Raw genomic sequence first — 21627 nt, forward strand, 5'->3', positions numbered from 1 at the left:
TACCTCTGCCGGCCCTCCACCTGCCTGCGCCTTTCCCCTCAGACGCCAGCACCGTGAAAGCACAGAGACTGTCATATCCCCTGGGGCAGAAACTGCCACCTTCTTATGTCCCCTCCACCAGAGACCGGCCGCTAGAGGGGAAATAAAAGCGTGGGGAAGGGAGGGGACGGGGGGACCAGCCCGGGTCCCCTCGCTGCCCCCCCCCGGGATGGCGGCAGGGAGGCCGAAGCGCAGCACCTCACGCCGGCCCCGACGGCTCGCCTGACGTCACTTCCCGCCGCCCGCCCGCCCGCCGCCACGGGGCCGCCCCTAACGGCCGTTCTCCCCCATGGCGGCGGCGGCTGGGGGGGCAGGCGGCGGCGGCGGCTCGGCGGCTCTGGGCGACAGCGGCGCCATCGACTACTCGGTGCACGAGGCGTGGAACGAGGCCACCAACGTCTACCTGCTGGTGGTGCTGGCCAGCCTCGCCCTCCTCGTCTACGCCCGGCGGTGAGGGGAGGCCGCGGGAGAGTGGGGGGAGGTGGCGGGGGGCGGGGCGAGGGCTCCAGCCGGGAAGCGGCCGCGCCGGCCCCACGTGTAGCCGTGCCGGGCCGGGCCGGGCCTCTCACCTCACCGCCTCGCCCCCCCGCCTTCCTTCGCAGGAACAAGAGGAGGATCATGCGCATCTTCACCCTGCCCCCAGCCGCCGAGACGCCGCCCGAGCCCAACTTCTACGACAGCATGAAGAAGATCCGCCTGCGGCAGCAGCTGGAGATGTACTCCATCGGTGAGTCAAAGGAAAGAGGGGGCTCCCCTGGGCCTGTGGGTTTCTGGGGACGGCTCCTGCAGGGGTGGCCTCGAGCCTGCCTGTCCTCGCGCGCTGGCGACACCAGGGCGGAACCCCGGCCCTGCGGCACCACACGCGAGCAGGGGTTCCGCAGGAGCGCGGGTCACGGGCTTGAGGCGCGAGGAAGTACGGAGCGAGGGAGCGGCCGTGCGGTTCTCTTCTAGCTGTCGAAACGAATCTGATGTTGAAGTTAAAAAGAGCTGGGAATGTCTGAATACTGTCAAGACGTGGATGGATTTGTAAAAGTTGAGAGGACCGTGAAATCACGAGTAATTCAACTTCATAAATTGAAAATAAATGAGAGTTTTACTGTACCAACAAGTGTTGCTGCTCCCACCTTAATGCTGAAGGTCAGGTTGGAGGTGGGATAGAGCCCTGTGCCTCTGATATTCCAGAGGTCCAATTCAGAGAAACACCTGTACTTGCTTCACATCTGCCATACATGCACGCCTAGAGGGAATACGGGCAAGAACTGCTTCATGAGTTGAAACCCCTTTTTAAATGTAAAGATTTAATGTCAAGATTCTTAAACCAGGCCATTGTGTTCTGTAGGAACAACAAAGGATGTGCTTCCTACAGAGAAATGCCTGCTGGCATTCGTTGTTGGTGTTTGTTCCGCACACAACTCTTTGATCTCTCTTTGCTTTGCTAACCAGATTACTTTTGGAGTCAATGTAGTTGTTAGCTTGTGGCATGTATATTGTGGAGGAGATGAGTGATGTGGAGATCAGCAGTGTGACTAATGAGTCGTTCAGGTCATCTGTAATAGTACTTCTGAAGACATAGTCTTTAATTTTTTTTTTTAAATGAGAGGACCTGAATGGAATCATAGTTCTCTGCCATTAATTTACTGACATTTTGCTATGACCCTACTGTTCGGCCTTTCCAAGGCCATATGCTAAAGGACTAGTTCCACGCGATGACTGAAACATCCCCTTGTGTGGCTAAGTGGTGAAATTACATTCTCTCATCTTAAGTCTATTTCTTGATTGTTATCATATTTATACGTGTATATATATAGATATGCATACATGCACATAGATATGCATACATGCACATATATATATAGACATGCATATAATAAATGGTATAATCGGTGTTGACCGGTGTTTCTTTTTTTCAGCAAGGAAGTATGAACAGCAGCAGCAGCAGCCACCAAAACAGACTGAAAGCGTACAGCTCTCAGTGGAATGAAGCCCACAGTTGTAGGAACTTGGGATATATTTCCAGTGCTGAGGATAAGAGCCAGTGTGGAGCTATTTTCAATGCCTCTTAATTGATACACAGCTGAAGGCCAGGGGAAAAGAAAGGGGACTCTGCTTAAAAACTTTGCTCTCGGTAGCTTTTCTCTGAACCCCATGAAGTAAACTGAGTGCCTACTGAAACATTCAGCATGAAAGTAGCCAACACAGGGCAGACCTGCTCAGAGAAACCTCTGAGGGTAGAGAAGTGCAGTCTTAACAATGCTCTTTAAATAATTCCTCTCTCTGCTGGCACCTTGGAAATCAGCTCCTACCTTCTCTGGTGATGGCACCCTAGAGAAAGCAAGGCAGTAACTATCTGCCTGGAAACCCTTTTGTTCCTTGATGACGCATTGGTGAATTTGCTGAATGCGTTCAGTAAACGTGAATGAAGATACTGTGGCCTTACTGCCTGGTGAAGGTGAACAGCTCCGAGAGCCCAGAGTGTCGCTGGCGGTAGCACGGAAAGATCCTGCTCTCTGTGTTTATATGGGGGTTGCGTATGCAGCACTGTGAACCTTTCCTGGACAAACTTTGAGAACTGAGAAGTACACAGGGAATTGCATGTCTAGAAGACACTTAAAGCCAATACTGTGATGTTAATAGCAAAGGTGGTTATCTTAATTTAGTCAAATTGCTTTAAAGAATGGGATGGTCTATTAAAATTTGCATCAACAGGAAGATCACGGCTTATCCAGAAGAGACAACACACCCCAGTTACTTTTTTCTTTGTAGGTAAATCGCAGAATCAGGTAATTTAAAGAATACTGCAGAAATTAATTCTTAATAAAAGTATTTAATCATGAAAACTACTTGAAGATGTATCATGCTGTAATTCCTAACGTTACACGACTTGAGTAGGCCGAGTGGTGAACAGAACGCCAACAAACAGCACAGAGAGCTGGGAGCGCGTGCCCAGCAGGAGGTTTTTGTCTAATTCGGTGCTAAAATATACTGAGTCTTGGAGCAGTGGTAAACAGCACTGCAGTTCCACTCAGATATGAGGAAACTTGGCTTTGTTCACCACATCTTCCTTATTAGACTGAAATTATCTGCGCTTTAGTGTCCGTCTGCAGGGACAGTAAAACATGACGTGGGCCGCGTGCCGCGGGTTTGCCCCGCGAGAAGGGCTCCTTTGGGTGAACTCCTGCCGTCTTGCCAGCCGTACCGATGGCCCCTTTTGACAGCTCACCGAGGAAAACAGAAGGGTAACTCGGCGGGGCCGAGGGCTGGCGGCAGGAAGCGCCGTTCCCACGCGGCGACGAGGAGGAGGACGAGGAGGAAGGCCGCGGGAAGCCCCGGGCCTGCCGGCGGCCCGGCCTCCCCCCGCCGCTGCCTCCCCGGAGCCCCCCCCGGTGCCTCTTCCTTCCTACGTTACTCCGGCCGTATGAAGAGCCGGCTCCGCACCGCCGCCCCGTTACTTAGCGGTATTCACGCGGGACCGAGACCCACCCCCGGCGCGGGTACCCGCCCGGCGGAGGCCGTCCGCCCCGCGTCCCCATACAGCCCCCGGAAGCGGCGCTTCCTCCCCCTCCCCTTCCCCGCGCAGACCTCACTTCCTGCCGTCGCTTCCGCCTCCGGGCCGCGCCGGTTACTGCTGCTGCTGCCGCTGCCGCCGCCGCCGCTGCTGCTCGGAGGCCGGAGGGCGCCCGCCGGGCGGTGAGTGGGGCCGCGGCGGGGCACGCGCGCGGGGGCGCCCCGCCCTCGCCCCTCCCCTCGCCCCGTCCGCGCGGAGGGGAGGGGGGCGCTTCACCGGCGGCGGCGCGCGGGGGGCTGTTGTGAGGCGGGAAGGGGCCGCCCGAGGAGAAGGCGCGGGCGGGGACGGGGCTGGGGCTGGGGACCGGGACGGGGAGGGGGGGCCGGCGCCGGCTCCGGCTCCGCTTGAGGCCCGGGGGCAGACTGCCTGCCGCCGGGCCGGGTGGGCTTTCCCCTGTGTCCTCCGCGGGAGGGCTTCCCGCCTGCGGTGCCCGCCTTCACCCCGCGGTCGCCGCCGCGCTGCCCCGGCGCGGGGCTCGTGGCGGTACCGAGAGCTCAGCCCTCCCGCCCACCCGAGCGGTCCGCCGGGGAACGGGCAGCGCGGGGATGAGTCCCTTCTAATGGCGCATCTTCTGTAACGCTCGCCAGGGCTGCTCTCCCCAGCAGCCGTCCGGTGCGGCTCCATATGTTTGGATAAAGCAGCATGTCAAGATGAACCCGTTCTTTCCGGTTTATTACGCCCAGCCGTCTTTCTGCCTGTAGCTAATAATCGTACAGTTTTCCTCTCAGCGGAGCTGGGAGCACCGTGAAGCGCTTAGAAATCTCGAGTGGCTTGTGCTCTTGGACCTGAGGTAGTGGCACGGGTATCTCACCGACTTACTTGTCGAGACAAAACATTTTTAAGAAGTAACAAAAGCAAAAGCTTTTCCAGGGCGTGTGCCTTTTGCATTTGCTAGGGCGTTAGAAGAATGCTGCTTGAGCCACGAGTGAAGGGCAGGTAGTGGTTTGTTTTCCCGACTTAAGTGCAGCTATAGAAGTTCTGTCCCAGCAAAACTATACCCTCTTTTCTTGGGGTTTTTATATTTCAGTGTTATAGTACAAGTATGCTTTGGGACAGAAGGTGCAGTCAGCTTTTGAAGTTTCAACTCGGATTTCAGCAGTGATTTTTTTTACCCGTTAATTCACGATATTGCATGTAGGAAAAGGTGCTTTCTTCAACTGGTAGTAAAAAATCAGTGCCTAAAAGCAAAGGCAGATAGGGTAAAGACAATAGATCTGGAGTTTTTTGCACCCCTTCGTAGTAGTTGGGCTTGTAGGCGTGCACAGGAATGGATTCTCAAACTCTCGTGGAACTTTGTTCATGCTCAATTATTAGATGTCTTGGATGGGGAAAGCGTGTGACCTTTAAAAAAATTGTGCCAGAGTTTTCTTTAGTTGTGTTTATTTTTGAGAATGCTGTACAGAGGCAAATCTTTCTAGCTTACCCAGTACTGTTTAAAAAGCTATTATGATATGTAGATTTCATGGTGTTTGATCACACAAAGCATGCGAGGGATGGCTTTCAAAGCCGTTAAGACTTTGCATCTATAAGGTACTGCAAAAAAGCGTTAAGAAGTTGCTCTCAATTATAACTCAGATGTTTTTGAGAATCTGACCACTCTGTTGTGTCCATGGGAGCTGCTAAACTTTCAGATCTTTGTAAATGCAGTCTTCAGATGAAGTTACAACCATGACTCTATAATCTTATGTGAAAACTATAATCTTTTAAGTGGTGGAAAAGTCATCTCTCTCCTCATAACTAAAATGTGGCTGGCTAGGTTTTATGTTCAGTGCTGCACAGAAGATCAAAGCTTTTCAGATAGAACTTTATAAATTTTGTGACAAGGCTCAAGAGGGTCTTAAATATTTCTAAGCTATGAGCGTGGCTGTGTTTAAAGCTGAAGATGTGGTAAACTCCGTGGGCCTTGTAGTGAAAATACCTTCCCTCATGTCATGAGCATTTTGAGTTTCAGTCCAGTGTTATATGCCCAGATAGTATGAATTGGCATGTGCTGGCTGAGCCCTGATGAGAAAGTAGCCTGTAGCAGCTGCCGTGGTGCCTTATAGCCATAAGAGTTACGAGTTTCAGCAGCGTGACACTCAGGTGGTGCTAAACTTGGTCTCAAACTTCCCTTCCAAAACTGCCTGATCCATTGAGAAGACCTGCAGTAGAAGCCTTTGCTGTACGACTTGTACTGCTGATGCCAGTAGAAGCTCTGAAAATGGGGAGAAGGTCCCAGTGCCTTCGTCCAAGGATGGTTTGCAAGGAAACTTCTTCAGTGCAGTGCTGAATATTCATTGAGAATATTCTAACCTATGATGAATCTTTCTGTAATTTGTGTTTTGCATATATGATTAAGCAGCGTTGGCCAAAAGCCTGGTGACAGCACAAGGCTCTGGAATGTCTCCCTGTTGCCTGGGCAGTTTATTCACGTTAGCTTACTTCCGTGAGCATAATCGCTCCTTTTAAAGTCCTCCTCAACTCAGGAGTGCCACTGCTATTGAGCAAGCTGAAATTATACACGCTGCAGAGAGAAAGGTGGGTATGTTGCAACTTAACCTCTCTTTTGGATGAATTGAAAAGATTTTGCCCTGGCCCTAATTTCTACATTAAAGAGATTGAAAATTGTCACTATGTGCCTTCTTCAATGGGGAAGAAGCACCTCATAGGAAAACGTGTTATTAACTCTGTGATGTCTTTGGCCTATTACGCCTAAAGAGCAGTAGCGTTTGGAGGAGGCTTGCTGACAAAGTGCAGTCTTCAGTCGCGGTTGCTTACGCTCCAAATAGGAAGTAGTGATCAAAAGGCGTTCCCTTTCCCCTCCAAACATTTAAACCGTGTTTTAGTCATGGTAAAGAACCTGGGTGATGTCACCTAGTTTATTAACGTAGTCACTCAAGCAAAAAGGCAGCACTTGATCTTGTCCTCGAGACAGGGCTGCTGCTGAAGAGCAGAAGGTTTCAGTGCCTCAGGCCCCTGAGAATGGAGGTAAGATCCTTTACTTTGCAGCCCTGTTTCTGTTGTGGCATAAGAGTTAAGGGCTATGAACAAGTTTCTTGTAGTCTAACAAGCTCCATCAGAAATTGGTGTTGCCTGGGTCGGCAGGACTCCCTGCTGGCTAAGGGACATATACTGAGTATGACCAGAGATGTTGACTGCTGGCAGAACACCTTAAAGCCAGCGCAAATGTCTCATGAGAAATGTGACGTTGGGGAATGGAAATTGGTGCTACTTCTTCCATAAGAGAAGACAAGAAGGGAGGAGGAAAAAAAACACAAGTCGTGTTAAGAGAAAAAGGCTCAGGATTTTTTTAGGCAGGAAAAATCCTGCCTTAATAATGTTTTTTTCCCAACTCTCTGATAAAAAAGGCTGATAAAACTTCTCAGTGTTCAGTTGTCTCTGTGAAATCTGTGTTTACAAGGAAAAGGCTAAGAACCGTTTTAAGAATGAAGGTGCTTTGCCTGATTTTTGCAAGGAATGTCTAAGCTTTGGGTGTTACTTTAATAAAAATAATTCCTGATCTTTTTATGGAATATCTAAACTCTGGGCGTTACTTTAATAAAAATAACTTCAAACTCCAAGATTAACAGAATTGCTAAAAGGAGTTAGTTCTCAATGAGAAAAACAATAAACTGAATTTGGAATTTCTGAACCAAGCCCTCGAAGGCACTTTGTGGCAAAACTCCAGAAAAAGGAAAAAAAAAAAAAGAACCCTTGTTTTTATAAAACAGCCGTGTATCTTCTTTCTGAATTATAAGTAGGCACTCCTTTGAAAAGCGATTCTCCCCTTGCAGAGGCCTAGGAATGAGATGTTTTAGGAGAACTGGGTTTAATTTTATTCTAACAGTAAAATGAATAAGAATCCTAAAAAGGGGCTGCTCAAGTTAGGGATTTGCTGAAATTGGAGTCTGAGAAAATAGCTTACATTTGCACATCTGAAGAAAAACTTAGATCCTGAGTCTGCGAAGTAGTCCCCTTCAGTTTCTGTCAGGCTGTCAGACTTGCTGGAACTGGTTTTAGACATCCATGATATATAAAAGGCACACGTGGATCTATAGCTTGCTCCTGAGAAAGATCGCAATTTGGACAAGATTATAGAAACATTTGTCTTTTTTGTAATGGAATAGAATGAGTATTTGGAGGAGACTCAGCCGGCAGGAGGGCTGTATTACTTTCCAAAATATCCTCTGGGTCATCCTGGAAACATAGTTTGTAATATGCTCTTGACTGACAGCATAGGGTGTGAAGCATAAATTCCTGAGCAGGAAAGATGTATGTATGTTGGTTGTGCAATGGGAGACTCCATGTGATGTCGTTATTTATGGCGCTTCTCTCAGATGTCTTTCTGGGACTCGAACAGCTGCTGTGAACTTTACCCAGCACAGAGTACTCGGTATGTTTGAACAACTCTATTTTGCCATTGCTCAGATCGTGGTGTACGCTCTGATGAGCAATATTAGAACCAACTTCTGTGACACTGGTTGTAAAAACAGAGCAGAACTTAGGGAACCCTTTTACTGATTGATGAAAAGCTTGAAAGGGTGAAAAAGTAAGATTATCCTCTTCCATAGCTTAATTTGGTGGACATCAGGGAGTGATAGTCGAAGGCATGCAATTTCTTTATACTGTAACATGGAAGGAAGGGTGGACTGACAGAAGAGGAAGACTTGCTTTTTCTTTTCAGAGAGAGGGTTGGAAGGGTAGAGGCAGACATGCAGGCTTTTTCAATCTTACATTTTTTTCTTCATGACCATCTTGTTAAATGGCAGCAACCGTTGTTTGCAGGAACTTTCCCTTGCTTTGGTAAAGAGTTGTGGCTTGTCGTGCATTTTGATACGTGGCAGTGTCATTGCTAAGTAGATCCAAATCTACAGTCAGATAAGGCTTGGAATAATTGATGTTCTTAGCTCAACTAAATAACCAAGTTCACATGATCTGTAAGTGGCCAGCAGATTTTTTCTTAGGCAAAGTATGTACTGCTTGTATTGCATATTTATTTAAAGCTAATTTTAGCACAACAGATTGAGAATTCTAGCAGCCAAAAATACCTTTGTTGAGTCCGTTAAAAGATTTCCTTACCCAAACTCTGTTTTTGTGTGTGACAAACAGAAAATATCGCATCTTTTTGACTTCATATTCAGTAATGACTCAGAAGTGGTGAAAGCATTGCACTCAAGGCCTCCAAGATTACTTTTGCCACTGCTGATGGGAGAATTGTTCTGTATCATTACTGTCTTCTCTTTCAACCTCAGCAAATACTGAAATGCCAAAGGCAAACCACTCGATGGCTGATCAGAGGTCCTGGAGATGTTGGTATGTCAGTGCTCTGAAACTTGTGGCTTGGACCGCTGTTTGAGCATTGCCTAAGAGCATTGTAGAAGCACTCAATTCAGTATGTCGTCTTCATACATGTGAGACAGAAGAACAGAAAAGCGTTTATGGCCTCTTAGAAAGAAAGTATTAAGATCATCGCTCTGGAACAGAGTTTCTAAGACTGCTGTGTAACTACTAAACAGCATGGGGAGGTCATTGAGAAGTATGCAATGGGACAATTTAATTGCCATTATAAGACCTGTGATTTTATTGACTTTAATCAGTATATGATACTCAAATAGAGAAAGAAGTTACATATGGTTGTATTACTTAATGAGCTAACAGTTGGCTAAGTGGTGCCTGTTACCAGTTCTGTTATTGCTATTTTGATCATTAAAGAGCTCCATTTGTTTATGGACCATAGGCTGGCACAGGAGTTTTCTCTCGACTGGTTGCTTGCTTGCCTGAAGATCCTTCTAAGGAGGCATGAAATGGTGTGATTTTCTTTTTGGTTTAGGCAAAGAAGTATTCCCTTGCCATAATTCACCAGTTCCAAGCCTGTAATTAAAACACTTGGGGTAAAACAGTGATGGCTATGTGGTGTTTCTCACAGATGCTGTAAAAATCTCTGTCATCTCCTTGGGGGGACCATCTTCCCATAAGATACCAGCCAGACCTACTCTTTCTCTCCTAAAGACTTTGGGATTAAGAACCTGTGGCCTGGGGTCCAAAGTTTTAGTTCCAGAGGCTGGGAGAAGAAAATGCAGCCCAAATAGTTACTGAAAGCAGGACTATGTTTTGGGGAGGTGAGAGGATCCAGAACCTCAAGTTTGTTCTAAGAGTCTCCCTTCCTCGTCTGCTGCTTGCATACATTTTTTTTTTTTTTCCCCACCAAACTTTTGTTGAATGAAGGTGTGGCTTTATACCTTGATGCCTCTCGCAAGCGTTGTGTGAGCAGAAACAGCAGTGACTAATTGCACTGGAGCTTTAGTAAGTACTCGGCATAATAATGATGGTGACTACGGCATGAGCTCATCCATAAGTAACAACATAGGCCAAAGTTATTGCACAGAGGAACCTGTGCAGGAGAGCCCACAGGAACATCAGCCAAGAGCAAAATGCGATTGGTTTTGCTTGGTCGGACACTGTTGGTCTTTATTCAGGCATGGAGATGGGAGGGAAATTCTTTGCTCAGAGGGAGAGGTTCCTGTGTGACCTTGAAAAGCCCAGCCTGGTATGCTTCTTGTCTGTTCTTTTATAACTAAATTTATCAGAATCTCAGGGGGGTTCAAAGAGCACAACACAGGGCAAAACAGTTTGCTTATAAGGGTGGCAGCTCTGGAGTGGAAAACATCGGAGAAGTGAGCTTGCAAGATCTGGAAGAGGGTAGGGCCTGATGAAATTCTGCTGGAGCTGCCAGCTTCCAACAGATCCCAGAAATTTAGTGTATAGAAACGTAGCTGGATAGCTGATAGAGGTTGCTAAGTTGTTGTTTTATAGGCCCTCAGATTATGTTCCTGCTCTGTAACAGAGCACAGTATGGCATGGGAGCTTACAGTGCAAGCCGGGCTGGAGCCCTCGGAAAGGGAAGAGAGGTGGTTAATCGCTGTGCTAGTTCCCATAGTGCAAGAATAAAGGGATGTTTAAATGAAATTGAAAATCAGTACATTTGAAACCTGGCATACCACATGATATTACCGAGGCCAAAAGTTTAGTTGGATTCCAAGCAGACCTGGACATTTATATATATAATGACAATGTCCGGAGTTGCAGTAAATAGGATTAAAAATAAATTAAGCATATAAACCTTCATGCTAATTGATGAGGTCAGGAAGGAATTTCCCCTTTGGGTGAATTACATCATTGTTCGCTACCCAAGCTGTTCCACCTTCTGAAGCATCTGGTCCCAGTCACAGGAGGCAGGATTCTCAAACAGATGGACCAGCAATCTGACCTGTTGTGGCAGTGCTTAGCTTACCCTGCCTGGGTAGGATCTTGTTGAAAGGGTTTGAGAAGCATTTTTTTTTTTTTTTTTTTTTTTGTTAGGGTTTTCTGAGGCCACCTCTACTTCAGTGTATGTCTACTTTTCCAGTTTCACATTGGCGAAAGAGGACAACTGTTGACCAAATGCCCTTAACGAATCGTGAGAAGTGCCTGCTAACATGTCAGCAGCAGCCCGTGTAAAGATGGAAGCTGTGATGGGCACATAAGGCATTGCTGTATTGCTCTGTGGATTAAAAAGAAGCTCTGTGAGCAGCTGAGCTAGTGAAGATGAGAGTTTCCTGCAGCTTTCTCAGTTTTGGTGGCACTGTGGTACCTTAAACGTCTTCCCTTCTTTCTTTCCATTACACAGCAGTACCATTAGCATCCCTGATTTTCCCAACAGCACAGTGCCTGAGCAGCCTCTCACTGCCTCATAGTTCTTGAGTATAATTTAATCAAAACATGATGTCTCCCTGGTGTTTCTGAACTAGGCACGTTGCTCAGGGGGCTGCCTCAGTTATTTGTTCTGCAAGCCTGTTGTAGGAATTGATCACCTGTGAAATCTCTATCCTTTTCCATCAGAGCAGGTTGAAATTGGCGTTACAATTTATGTTTCTGTGCATGGGACAGTTGGTGTGGTTATGTAACCATTGTTTCCTTGGGAAACGAAGAATATCAGTTTTCCAAGCAAGTTGCCCTGGAGTACTTTTTCTCTCAAAGCAATTAGGTGCACGAACAGTTACACCAAATAACTGAGGCACCTCTGCCTTTAAAACATGCACTGTTTAATCTTAGACCTTCCCCAAGGTATAAGGGGAAGGCTTCCTTGCCAAAATACTGTAATTGAGTTAACAGTCCAGGAGGTTTCTGTGTTTTGTTACTGAGCTACAAAATTCTTCTGCTGGTGTTGGCTGCTATGAAGATCAAAGTTAGAAGTACCAGACTGCCAGTAAGTTGTCTCTTCAAAAGAAAACTGAAAATTCCTCAATTGTTTCAGGTGACAGCCAGCATCAGATCTTTTTGGCAACTATTAATCTTTTTCTGCAGTTCTCTTTCTGCATGCGACAGTGAGCAGCCTGGATGTCTTGTAATCTGTATGGTGCATATGCTGAGTGTAGAGATCTGATTAACGAGTGAGGATGTCACTAATAAATTGAATTACTTGTCCGCAATTAATTTCTGGTGCTCAGAGAGAATATGGAGGTATGATGATTATGGAACAGTGAAATTGTGGTTTCTTTTTCTTGTGTACAGTGATCATTGTGATAAAAGATTAAGGATCACTGTGGTATAAAATAATTGGATGGTATCTGGGCATGTTCTGGATGTCCCGCTGACAGGATGTGTGACTGCCTCAGCTTTTGTGCTCTTGAGATCTGTGCTCTTGAGATCTGTGATAGTTGCCTTTCTAGAGTAGGCAATAGCATGTTTCTCAATAGCAGGCATGATCACTGAGGTACAGGCTTTCAGGACTGTTTGCCTCCTAAGCACTTGTGAGGTAAGGACTTCTTCAAGAGTTCAGAATTGAGGGAATATGTATTTTTCTTCAACATATAATCCCTGCACAGCAAATACATTTCTGTCCAGTTACTTAACAGGTATCGTTTCTGCAGTACACAGAGCATTGTCAGAGGGTTTCTTGCTTTGACCGTCCAAGGCTCGGTTTTCTTCTCTACTGCAATGTGCAAGAACCAAAGCCAAGACTTTTTGTGCTCTGATGGGACTCTGTCCCTACAGCTGTCCCTCGTTTCTAGTGTAAGAGAGCTGAAATGACACGTCGTTTTGCTGGGAGGAGTTGGTGAAGGACTATGCTGTCTTTCTGTGTGAAGTGTGCCCCGTGTATGGAGCATGCTGCTGTCAAGTGCTTTTGCAGAAGAAAGGAGCATTTCAGATGGGAGGTGGAATTCTGAGAATTTGAGATGGTAGCTGATAAGAGGTAGGATCAGGTCTGCCTCTGCTAGGAAGAGATTTTGATGCTAATTTTTATTTAAAGATGGCCTTAACCCTAAAAGGGAGAGATAAAATTGCTTTCATGCTTCTGTCTCACTGAAAGCTGGCTGGCAGAATGGTTTTGGTGCCTGCTTATCTGCTCTGAAGGCTTCATGGCTGGGGAGGCTGCAGAAATAATTTCTCCTGCACCCCCTCATTCAGCTTTCAGGCAAAATCGTGAGGCAGGCAAATGGTTTGGGCTGCATGTTTGGACGCAAGATGGCTGTCTCTCCATTTTGCAGATGAGTCATCCCTCTGCCTTTTTGTTGTTAGGCTCTGAGCAGTGCTGCTGTTGGCTTTGGGCCTGCTTGATCCCAAGTTTTGGATGGGAGAAACAAATAAGCAAGTCCCCTGCACCCCAACCCCAAACTTCATGACATGATTTTGGGCACAAAGACACGTTGAAAATACCTGAGGACTTTGTCACCTTGTAGTTAAACTGCCGTAATGCAGAGGAAGAGTCTCCTCCAGTAACTGATAAGTGTGTAAAAATGCAAATGTAGCGTGGAAGTTGCATAGATTAAGGAGCAGTGGGGAAGGTAGAGGAGAGGCTTACATCCTTGGTTTTTGTCTCAGTTGTGGGCTAGAGCTCTACTTACTTGGACAAACAGGTCCTGGCTAAAGATAATTTGCATTGTTTTCAGTAGTAGATAAGTTAGTAGATGGGTCAGTGATTTCTTTTAGTTGAGCTGGCTGCTGCAGACTAGTTCTGCAAGCTTGGCACCCGATGATGTTTTCCACAGTATGTAAGGCTAGCCAGTACAGGATTTTTCCTGCTCATCATGTCAGGAACGGAGGTGCAGATCGGGAGATTTAATTGATTACCCCAATTTTGGCATGCGACGTTTACATACCTAGTTTGGCAAAACTTGGCTTTTGTGAGAGGAACTCTTATTTCCTAAAAGGAACTTGAATGACAGTTGGGATTTTATTAAAGACACAGAGGCATATTATTATTCATCTTTCCTTGCTTCATCCCTGTGATGTTTCCTGTTTTGCTTCTTGAGATACAGGTGTCATGATGAGGAGCTTCTCAGAAACAGAAGTGGATGATGAGTGGAGATGAAGAAATCATACATTTAAGAAGTTGGCTCAAGTTTCCGTTACAGGCATGGAAAGTTTCTGAGACCAAGCTATGCGAGAAGAACATGAGTAAAGAAGAGGGAGATGTAGACCCAGACTTTCTAGAAGGGATTGCAGGATTTGAGAGGACGCTGCACAAACGTCACGTAGCTTGCTTGCTTATTCATTTACCTGCACCCCTGGATTGTAATACTTTGTTTGCATATCTGTTTGAAAGTTGAAAAATCCCCTTACATCTGTGTCTTTAATATAATCATGGCTTCAAGCTTGTTTTAGGAAGAGCAGAACATCGCTGTAGTTTTTATTTGTGGATTAGATAGCTGCTGCTTTGTACTTGAAATCAATTTTGTTTTTTGTAGAAACATACATTGAATCTGGAGAAGATCAGACCATGACCGTTATGAAATAGGAAATCAGGGGGTTTGCTTGCATTTAATAAATGGCCTTTGCATAAAAAGTGTGACAGGTGCATAGGTAAAAGGAAAAAAAAAGGTCATGCTAGCCCTCTAATTTGAGTAGCCTTATAATGTATTGTTCTTATGAGGTCCTTAGACAGATGTCAGAATCAAATATTAATCAGTTCAATCTTTTTGATTTGACTGTTGGTCACAAAAGTATTCCAGATAGGTAAGTTTTCTTGGCAGGGCTGTGGGGTTTTAAGTGCAGATTACTTAGTACTGAGTTAGGGGAGAGCTTTTTAGAAAGGTAGTTTTTTGAACATCTTGGCTATTACGTGAAGTATCTCCAAGAAAACAATTAGCCATGCAGTCCAGCAAGTTACGATGCTGTGAACAGACTTAATTGTAGTAAAGCTCTGGTACAGAGTTACTAAGACTTTGACATATATGTATTTAAAATTTTAAAATTAAATGTAATTTCCTACATTGGACAGTGTTGCTGGTAGAGGCAAAGAGCATCATTATTTTTCTTATGAACTCTTATCTAGTGTTTTATCCTTAATAAAAGGCTACGGTTATTTTTGCATACTGACTGAATATTTGGCCTTTAAGAGTATATAATTAGATGGAAGAATAAAAGCAGTTGTTAAAGGACTGTTTTTCTAATGAAAATAGTTTGAAATCATATAATTTTAGTTTCTTCCGAATAGATGTGATTAGTGTGTTGGAAATAGTTTTACAGTGGATATAAAGGGAACAGTTGAGAGACAGTGGCTGAGAATGTGTCCAGCTATTTTTGTAGCTAACAGTTATATTTTTTTGGTCTCTTAGATATTTCCATATAATTGAACAGCTAAATTACAATTGGATACAAAAACTATTTGCACTTAGTAATATTTACATTTTAAAATAGGTTTTATTGTACTAATTGATAAGTAAATCCCAATGACTGTGAGAAAAACCTAGCCTATATTATTACTTTGATAGAAATTTGAATATGGGATAGTATTGTCTGTATCATATAAAAATGTTTTCGTGGATTTTTAGCTGCTGAAACTGAAATCAATAAACTTTAGTTACTGTCGTTGACTGGAACAAGTACATCTGCACATTTCTGTTTTCTTCATATTACCTCTGCCTCTACGTTCACCTAGTGTTTCTTCCAGCATTACGCCTTTCATGGTATTTGCCTTATTTAGATCGACCTGTGAGGCACTCTTGGTGTGGGTTTTTGCATGTTCTTGTGGAAGACTTCCTTGATGGAGAACTGTGCCTCCAAGTTTGTGCAATTACTTTATGTTTTCTGAACAAACCCTAGAGAACCCCAGGCAAAATAAAATCCCAGGATTAGTAGAGTAGCCAGTGGGTCAGATCGTAATTTTTTTCATATTTTAAATAAATTTGTCAGTAACTGATGATTGTGTTTTAAAGTAGATACAGAATGGTCTTCTGCACACCTCAATTTCATGTTAGATTAGTGACACCAGTGTATCCCAGATTGAATGTACATTAGTGAACGATATGGTCTATGTTCTGGATTACTTTGGAGAATTGAAAATACTTCTTGGTTGAGAAATTTTTAAAAGTTGAAAGGATTATGTTTATTTTAAAACTCTGGTACTTTGGATTTGAAAGAAACAAACTTGTAATATAGCCCAAATTTATTGTAATCTGTTTAGTTATTTGTATTAAATTAAGTGATTCAAAGGTGTTCATGTCTGCTGAAGTTTTAAAGAAAACAAAATCAAATTGCGGGGGATAATTGGTTAAAGATTTGGAGACAGCCTTGATTGAAATATTAAGCCCATTTTGGGAGTAACGTATGCCATGGTTTCAGGGCAACTGTTTTCTTCACATAATTTTATTGATTTGATTTAATTCAATATCTGGTTAATTCAAGGCTGAGGAACCAATTGACAGTTGAAAAAATGGCTTAATTAATTTTCCCTTTTTAATTTATGTGTAGAAGAGATGGAAGAGGAAACGACTTCTCTGACTTCTGAAGGTCTCGGTGACCAGAAACAACCGGTTGTTTATTAATTATAGATTCCTTGTTTATTTCTTTAAAAGAAAAAATATTTTATATACTTTTTTTCCTGAGTATTCAGTGTTCTTTACATGATGATCCACTTGCTCATTTGTTTTATGGATAACAGTGAGTGATTTTTCCTTATCAGTATGACAGAGGTAGACTCTGGTCCCTTCCAGGTCTTCCAAGGAATGTGCTTCACATGTGCTTCCATACTCCAGAGGACTCTCTTCACATGGCGTGGTTGTCATACCTGGTTGCTGTAGACTTAATTTTATTTATTTTTTTAGGTTCTTTTCTCCTTTTTTGCTTGATTTTTTTTCCAATACTTCAGCGCTCTGGGAATTTGCACCCTTCCTTGGAGTGGTGTGGCTCTTCTCTCAGTGCTTGTACGGAGCGGAGAGGTCTGTGTCAGCGCTGTGCCATTCCTATTGTCGGGTAGGTCATTTTCTGCAAGGGAAATGCATGGGTCTAAAGAAGTCCCCATTCAAGGTGCGGTGGGCATAGCAGCATCCTGGCATGGCTAGCTCTGGATTCTCACCATTCTCCAGAAAGGTAGGGAAGAGGGGAGGTTCCTTGTGGAATCCCCTTTGCTATTCCTGACCTCTCAGCGGCATCTATGCTATCTTTCTTCCTCTGGGCAACCGTTGGGGTGCTGTAATGCATCACTATCATCAGCACAGCTTTGCTGTAAACACCTTTTTCTGAGGATGAGGCACGCTAGCCACTGGCACTGTTTGCTGGTGCCATGTACTTAAAGAAATATCTCCTGCTACGTTAATGACTTTCACTTCTCTTATAGCTTCTGTGACAGCAAGCAGAGAAATTCTAGCTGTTTGAGCTTTTGCCGCAGACAAATGTGTTCGTCAGTTCACCGGAGGCAACGTGTGTCCCGTTACCATGCCTGTACCTTTAGGAAGACTCTTTGTGCTCCACCTGGATGTAGGCACTGGACTGCTGAAGCACAAACGCTAATGTTACCAGGGTTTGCTCCCAGGCTAGAAAAAGCCCAGGTAAAACATGGAGCCATCTCTCCGTGAGCAGTAACTCATCTGAGGGAGAGAGTTCTTGATAACTAGATCCCTGACCAAGCCACTACATTAAGCTGGCTTGTAGGTCCACTTTTCCTATGTTTTTCAGTGCTAATTTTCGCACAAGGGAAGCATTGGAGAGCAACATTTTCCTTTGCAGAGGATAAAGCCTAGCTTTTCTTGACCTGCTTCACAGGACCACATGCCCTTAGTAAGTCCTCTTGGAGGTGTTCACTGAGCCCCGTACCTGACTACGGGATGTTCTTTGGCATGTTGTATTGGCGATGATTTAATTCCGAGCCAATGTGACAAGTCTGTTGGCCACCTGTTTGCTCCAGCAGCATCGGCAATCTACGGTGAAGCTGCTGGCACGTTAACTCTGCCTTGTAGGTGGAGCTCAAGGTTTTTGCTTCATCATCACGCTCCTCGTATCTCTAGCAGCAAAGGCTACAGGAGATAGATGTGGACCATTACATGGACTCTGAAGAACAGAGATCAGAAGCTATTGGACTTTGCGGGGGAAACAGGCTTATTAGTCGGCATGGTCTCCATACAGTATTAGGCATGGTCACCAGCCTCCTGGTGTAATATTTGGCTCCTATTCCTATGAAATGAAGCCAAGGTCACAGCTTTCATTGCTGTTTCCACCTTTATATCTTTATTACTGCAGTGCTCATAGGGGGAAAAAAAAAAAAAGGCAGAATTTTCATTGCCACAATATATTGGCCTCATCTACTTCCACCTACTTCCATAACCCCGGTCAGCACCTCTGAGTGTCATCGTTCCTCCTCTCTTTGGTTATACCCCTGGTCCTTTCCTCCTTCTGGTATTCAGCTAGCTCATTTCAGCAGTGCTTGGTCTTCTGTCCTGCTGGCCACACTGATTTTGGAGGTTGTCAGTGAGAGCCAGCCAGTGTGGTTTGGCATGTTGGTAGCTACTCTCTCACTCCAGCTCCCTTTGAAGAGAGAGGGTTGCTGGGACTCGGGGGAGCCCCAGCCATCTCTTCTGGCTCAATGGGAAAAGACTCCACAGCAGTGGTTATTCTGTGAAACCCAAACTGAAATGGAAATGGCAGGCAATCTGGGGCTTGAGGTGTCAGGTTTCCTTTATCTGAAAAATTTGCATTGTTGACTTTTGGCAACCGCACTCTGGCTTTTTACCAGAGGCATCTTTGCATAAGCCTCTGAATTTGCAAAGTGTGTATTTTTGGATTGCCACAGGAGTGTTTCCTGGGCAGTTTTTATGTTCTGTGATAGGTCCATTAGTAATTCAGGATAATGCTTCTTGAGTTGTCAACAGTAGCCAGGGCTTTTAGAAATACTTTGCCCATGCTGCTTGCTTTCTTCAGATATGGGGCTAGGGAGGGGAAATGATGGATTAAGCTCAGGGAGACTCAGAGCAGCAGTTCACCCCTTTCCTTGGGCTTAGTATGGACGTAGTACGCTCAGTCTCCGGTGAATCAGCCAGAGTTGTGGATGATATGAGTCCGGTTCCCGGCATTAACCGCGGCAGTGGTTGAAACAGCGCTGGCCAAAGCCTTGCTCCTTCAGAATGGGTTTGCTGCCTTTGAACTCCTCCTGGCTCGGCATGGGTTTGTGCTGTGGCAGGGGTTGGAGCCAGCCTGGCTCTCCCAGGCCACACAACACCCGGAGCCTGTGTCATCCTCTGTGCCAGCCTTGGCCTCCGGCAATTCCGGTTGTGGGTTCCTCCTTTTCATTTTCCCAGGGCTTGCTTGCTCAATAGACAAGTGTGATCTCAAGCAGAGTCACACTCTGTAACGTGGCAGCTCTCCCTGCATGCCTGCGCAAGCACAGCCGATTCACCTCAACCATCGGGAGTGTAAGTCTCCTAGCTGGGGTGGGATGTCCTCTTTGAGAGCCCAGGGCCTTGCTGGAAAAAGAGGTTTGAATGACAGTGTGACAGAGTTCAGAGCTATCAAGAAAGCCCATCCAAATGGTTTGCTTCCTCAGAGCAGAGGAGTCGCTCCATCCCTGAATGCCAAGTGACTTTTTAATTTTTATGTCTACCACATTAGACTTCCCAGAGAGTCCCTGAGATGCTTTTTCTTGCAGTGAAACATGGATGCATCTCTTTCTATTTGGAGATTATCCTGATAGATAGCAGAATGTGTGGGAGCTTGCTACCCAATATGCAAAAGCAGATGTACTTTTGTTGGTTGGAGCTGGCTCTTTCCAGCTTCAACCGTGTTTGTAGCTATCTGCAGAGCAGATATTCAGGGTTTTGTTGGTATTCATTAGGCACAATGGAGTTACTGAAGCACCCAGAAATGGTGCTGTGTTCAGTAGAGCTGTGTTAAATCTCCATTAGCCTCGAGGACCTCAGGGCTGATTTCCAGGTAATGATTGGCGTGTGGTGTCCTGCTTCAAGCCCCCCATGGTGTAGATGGTCACGGGGGCCTTCAAAACCAGAAAGAAGGGTATTGCAAGAGCTGGATTTCTTTGAGGTACTATGGGATACCTGTGCAGTCATCTGCCACCCATTTTCATTCCTCCTCATTAATTTTATTTTCTTTCTTTGTAGATTGAGGGGAAATAAGGGTTCCCAGGCAGGGTCAGGGACACAAACACTGGTAAGGGAAACAAAAAGTCCCTGGTTCCAGCTGCTTATGACTCCCAGTTTTAGAGTACCAGCAGGTATGTGAAAGCCCAAAGCTCCTGTTGCTGGTCAGTAACCTTATTTAAGTTGGCACAACATAACTGCAACAACATCCTGCACCTTTTGGATGTTTTTAGTGTATTTCTGTTTCTGACCAAATGGAGTTCACAGGTATTCTGGTTCAAATTCTTACAGGTTTTTATGTTAGAAAATGATAATAATACCCCATTATTTTCTACTCCAAGTGTATGCATTTTAAAATAAATATAATTGCTTAAATATGTAGCCTTCCCATCTGAATGGCAAAAAGGACAGTTACATTTGATATTAAAGTTATATTAAGTTGCAAATTAACATTGTTTTAGTGGTTACTGGTAAATGAGAACCTGGGCATCTTTCAGAAAACAGCTGACGTGGAAATGCAAAACAAAGGGGGTTTAAAATTAATTATTTAAATTGGCATGTCCTATTACATTATTTAAACCAGAATATAAATCTGCCTAGCATAGGTTTGACTCAAATGGGGATCTCTCAGTTGTGGATTTACGAGAATAAATTACAATTAAAAAAAAAATTACAGTATCTGATCAAGATTGTAATATATAGTATTTATCATTTCTACCAAGTATTTGATTTGATGGGAACCAAACTGGTGCTGCCATTGCCAAAAGCCGATCCTCATCATTTATTTTGTGGTCGTATAAATTTTCCTTTGCCTGCTTCTTTAGTGGTATCCCAAATTGTAACTCTTTTTAATGGTCAACCTATCTTGGCTTGAATTTTCCCATGCCTGAGGTCCACAATGCTGATTTAGCAGAACACAAACTTTGAAGAAATTTCCTTTTCTCTGTGCTGTTTATTATATCCTTTGCTTCGCGTGTAGACCAAGCTCTGAAGCTTAGGTCAACAAGAAACCACCGTTGTGGTCAGGCTGGCTCGTGGGAAGCGGCACTCAAATGGTTCCAGTTTGTTTTTCTCCTGGGTCCGGGATGATTCCCACAGGTCAGGCCGGCAACTTCTGGCTTTTGAAATTGATGTAGATACCTCCCAAATAACATGTCCTTTTTACCTGTATCTGCACGATGGTGGTTCTTACTCTAGGCAGGGTGAATGGTCCTTCAAGGAGAGCTAGGGTGGGCTTAGCGCTTACTTGGACCGTTTGGGTTTGAGCTTTTCCAAGGCAGACATCAACAACTTGTCAGCTATAAAGAGAACATGAAATAATATTTTACGTTCTTTTTTTTTACTTTATAAAGTTAAATAAGTGCTCCAAGAAAGTTTCTGTGTTTGTTTATTCACTTCCTTAAAACCTTGGAATCCAGACCTATAAATACAGGCTGATCGTTCTCACTTGAATTGATTGATGCTACTTGTAAAAAAAAAAAAAAAAAAGTATTAAGATATGTTTAGATCTGCAGGAAAAGATTAATATTCTTCCTGTTACAGTATGTTGCTCTTGTACATAAGGGAAAACCAGTGTGAAAATATCAACGTCTCTCACTTTTTTAAACCTAGGAAGCCTGTTTGCCAGCTATTACAGAAGTAAAAGGAAAGACTTCGCAACCAGGCTTAAGAGATGTAGCTTTTCACAAAGTTAGCAGC

The 21627-nt window shown here is 44.7% G+C and overlaps 2 protein-coding genes across 8 annotated transcripts in view; both read left to right on the forward strand.

Annotated features, from left to right (window-relative positions):
* Positions 1 to 283: 283 nt before the first annotated feature.
* SMIM19 (small integral membrane protein 19) lies at positions 284 to 16060 on the forward strand. 3 transcript variants are annotated; one of them, XM_052774464.1, is made up of 3 exons: positions 284 to 489; positions 642 to 766; positions 13882 to 16060. In XM_052774464.1, exons 1-3 carry the CDS (start codon positions 329 to 331, stop codon positions 13932 to 13934), a joined length of 339 nt encoding a protein of 112 aa, XP_052630424.1. In that variant the 5' UTR covers positions 284 to 328; the 3' UTR covers positions 13935 to 16060. The 3 variants fall into 3 exon arrangements, with proteins under 3 accessions (XP_052630424.1, XP_052630432.1, XP_052630417.1); XM_052774472.1 differs by lacking the exon at positions 13882 to 16060 and adding an exon at positions 991 to 1876; XM_052774457.1 differs by lacking the exon at positions 13882 to 16060 and adding an exon at positions 1950 to 2879 and having other exon boundaries at positions 289 to 489.
* SLC20A2 (solute carrier family 20 member 2) overlaps positions 3616 to 21627 on the forward strand; it is a 58723-nt gene continuing 40711 nt past the window's right edge. For all 5 annotated transcript variants that reach the window (XR_008233085.1, XM_052774332.1, XM_052774375.1 and 2 more), the window contains exon 1: positions 3616 to 3726. The gene's annotated coding sequence lies outside the window, so the exon portion shown is untranslated. The remainder of the gene's footprint in view (positions 3727 to 21627) is intronic.

Source organism: Harpia harpyja, chromosome 2, assembly GCF_026419915.1.
Source record: "Harpia harpyja isolate bHarHar1 chromosome 2, bHarHar1 primary haplotype, whole genome shotgun sequence".
Lineage (NCBI taxonomy): Eukaryota > Metazoa > Chordata > Aves > Accipitriformes > Accipitridae > Harpia > Harpia harpyja.

Bases quoted from the DNA above. Each gene is read 5' to 3' on its own strand.
- SMIM19 (XM_052774457.1), top strand. From the start codon at position 329: ATGGCGGCGGCGGCTGGGGGGGCAGGCGGCGGCGGCGGCTCGGCGGCT. The intron at 490-641 runs GTGAGGGGAGGC...CTTCCTTCGCAG, and splicing joins CTCCTCGTCTACGCCCGGCG to GAACAAGAGGAGGATCATGC. The intron at 767-1,949 runs GTGAGTCAAAGG...TCTTTTTTTCAG, and splicing joins GCTGGAGATGTACTCCATCG to CAAGGAAGTATGAACAGCAG.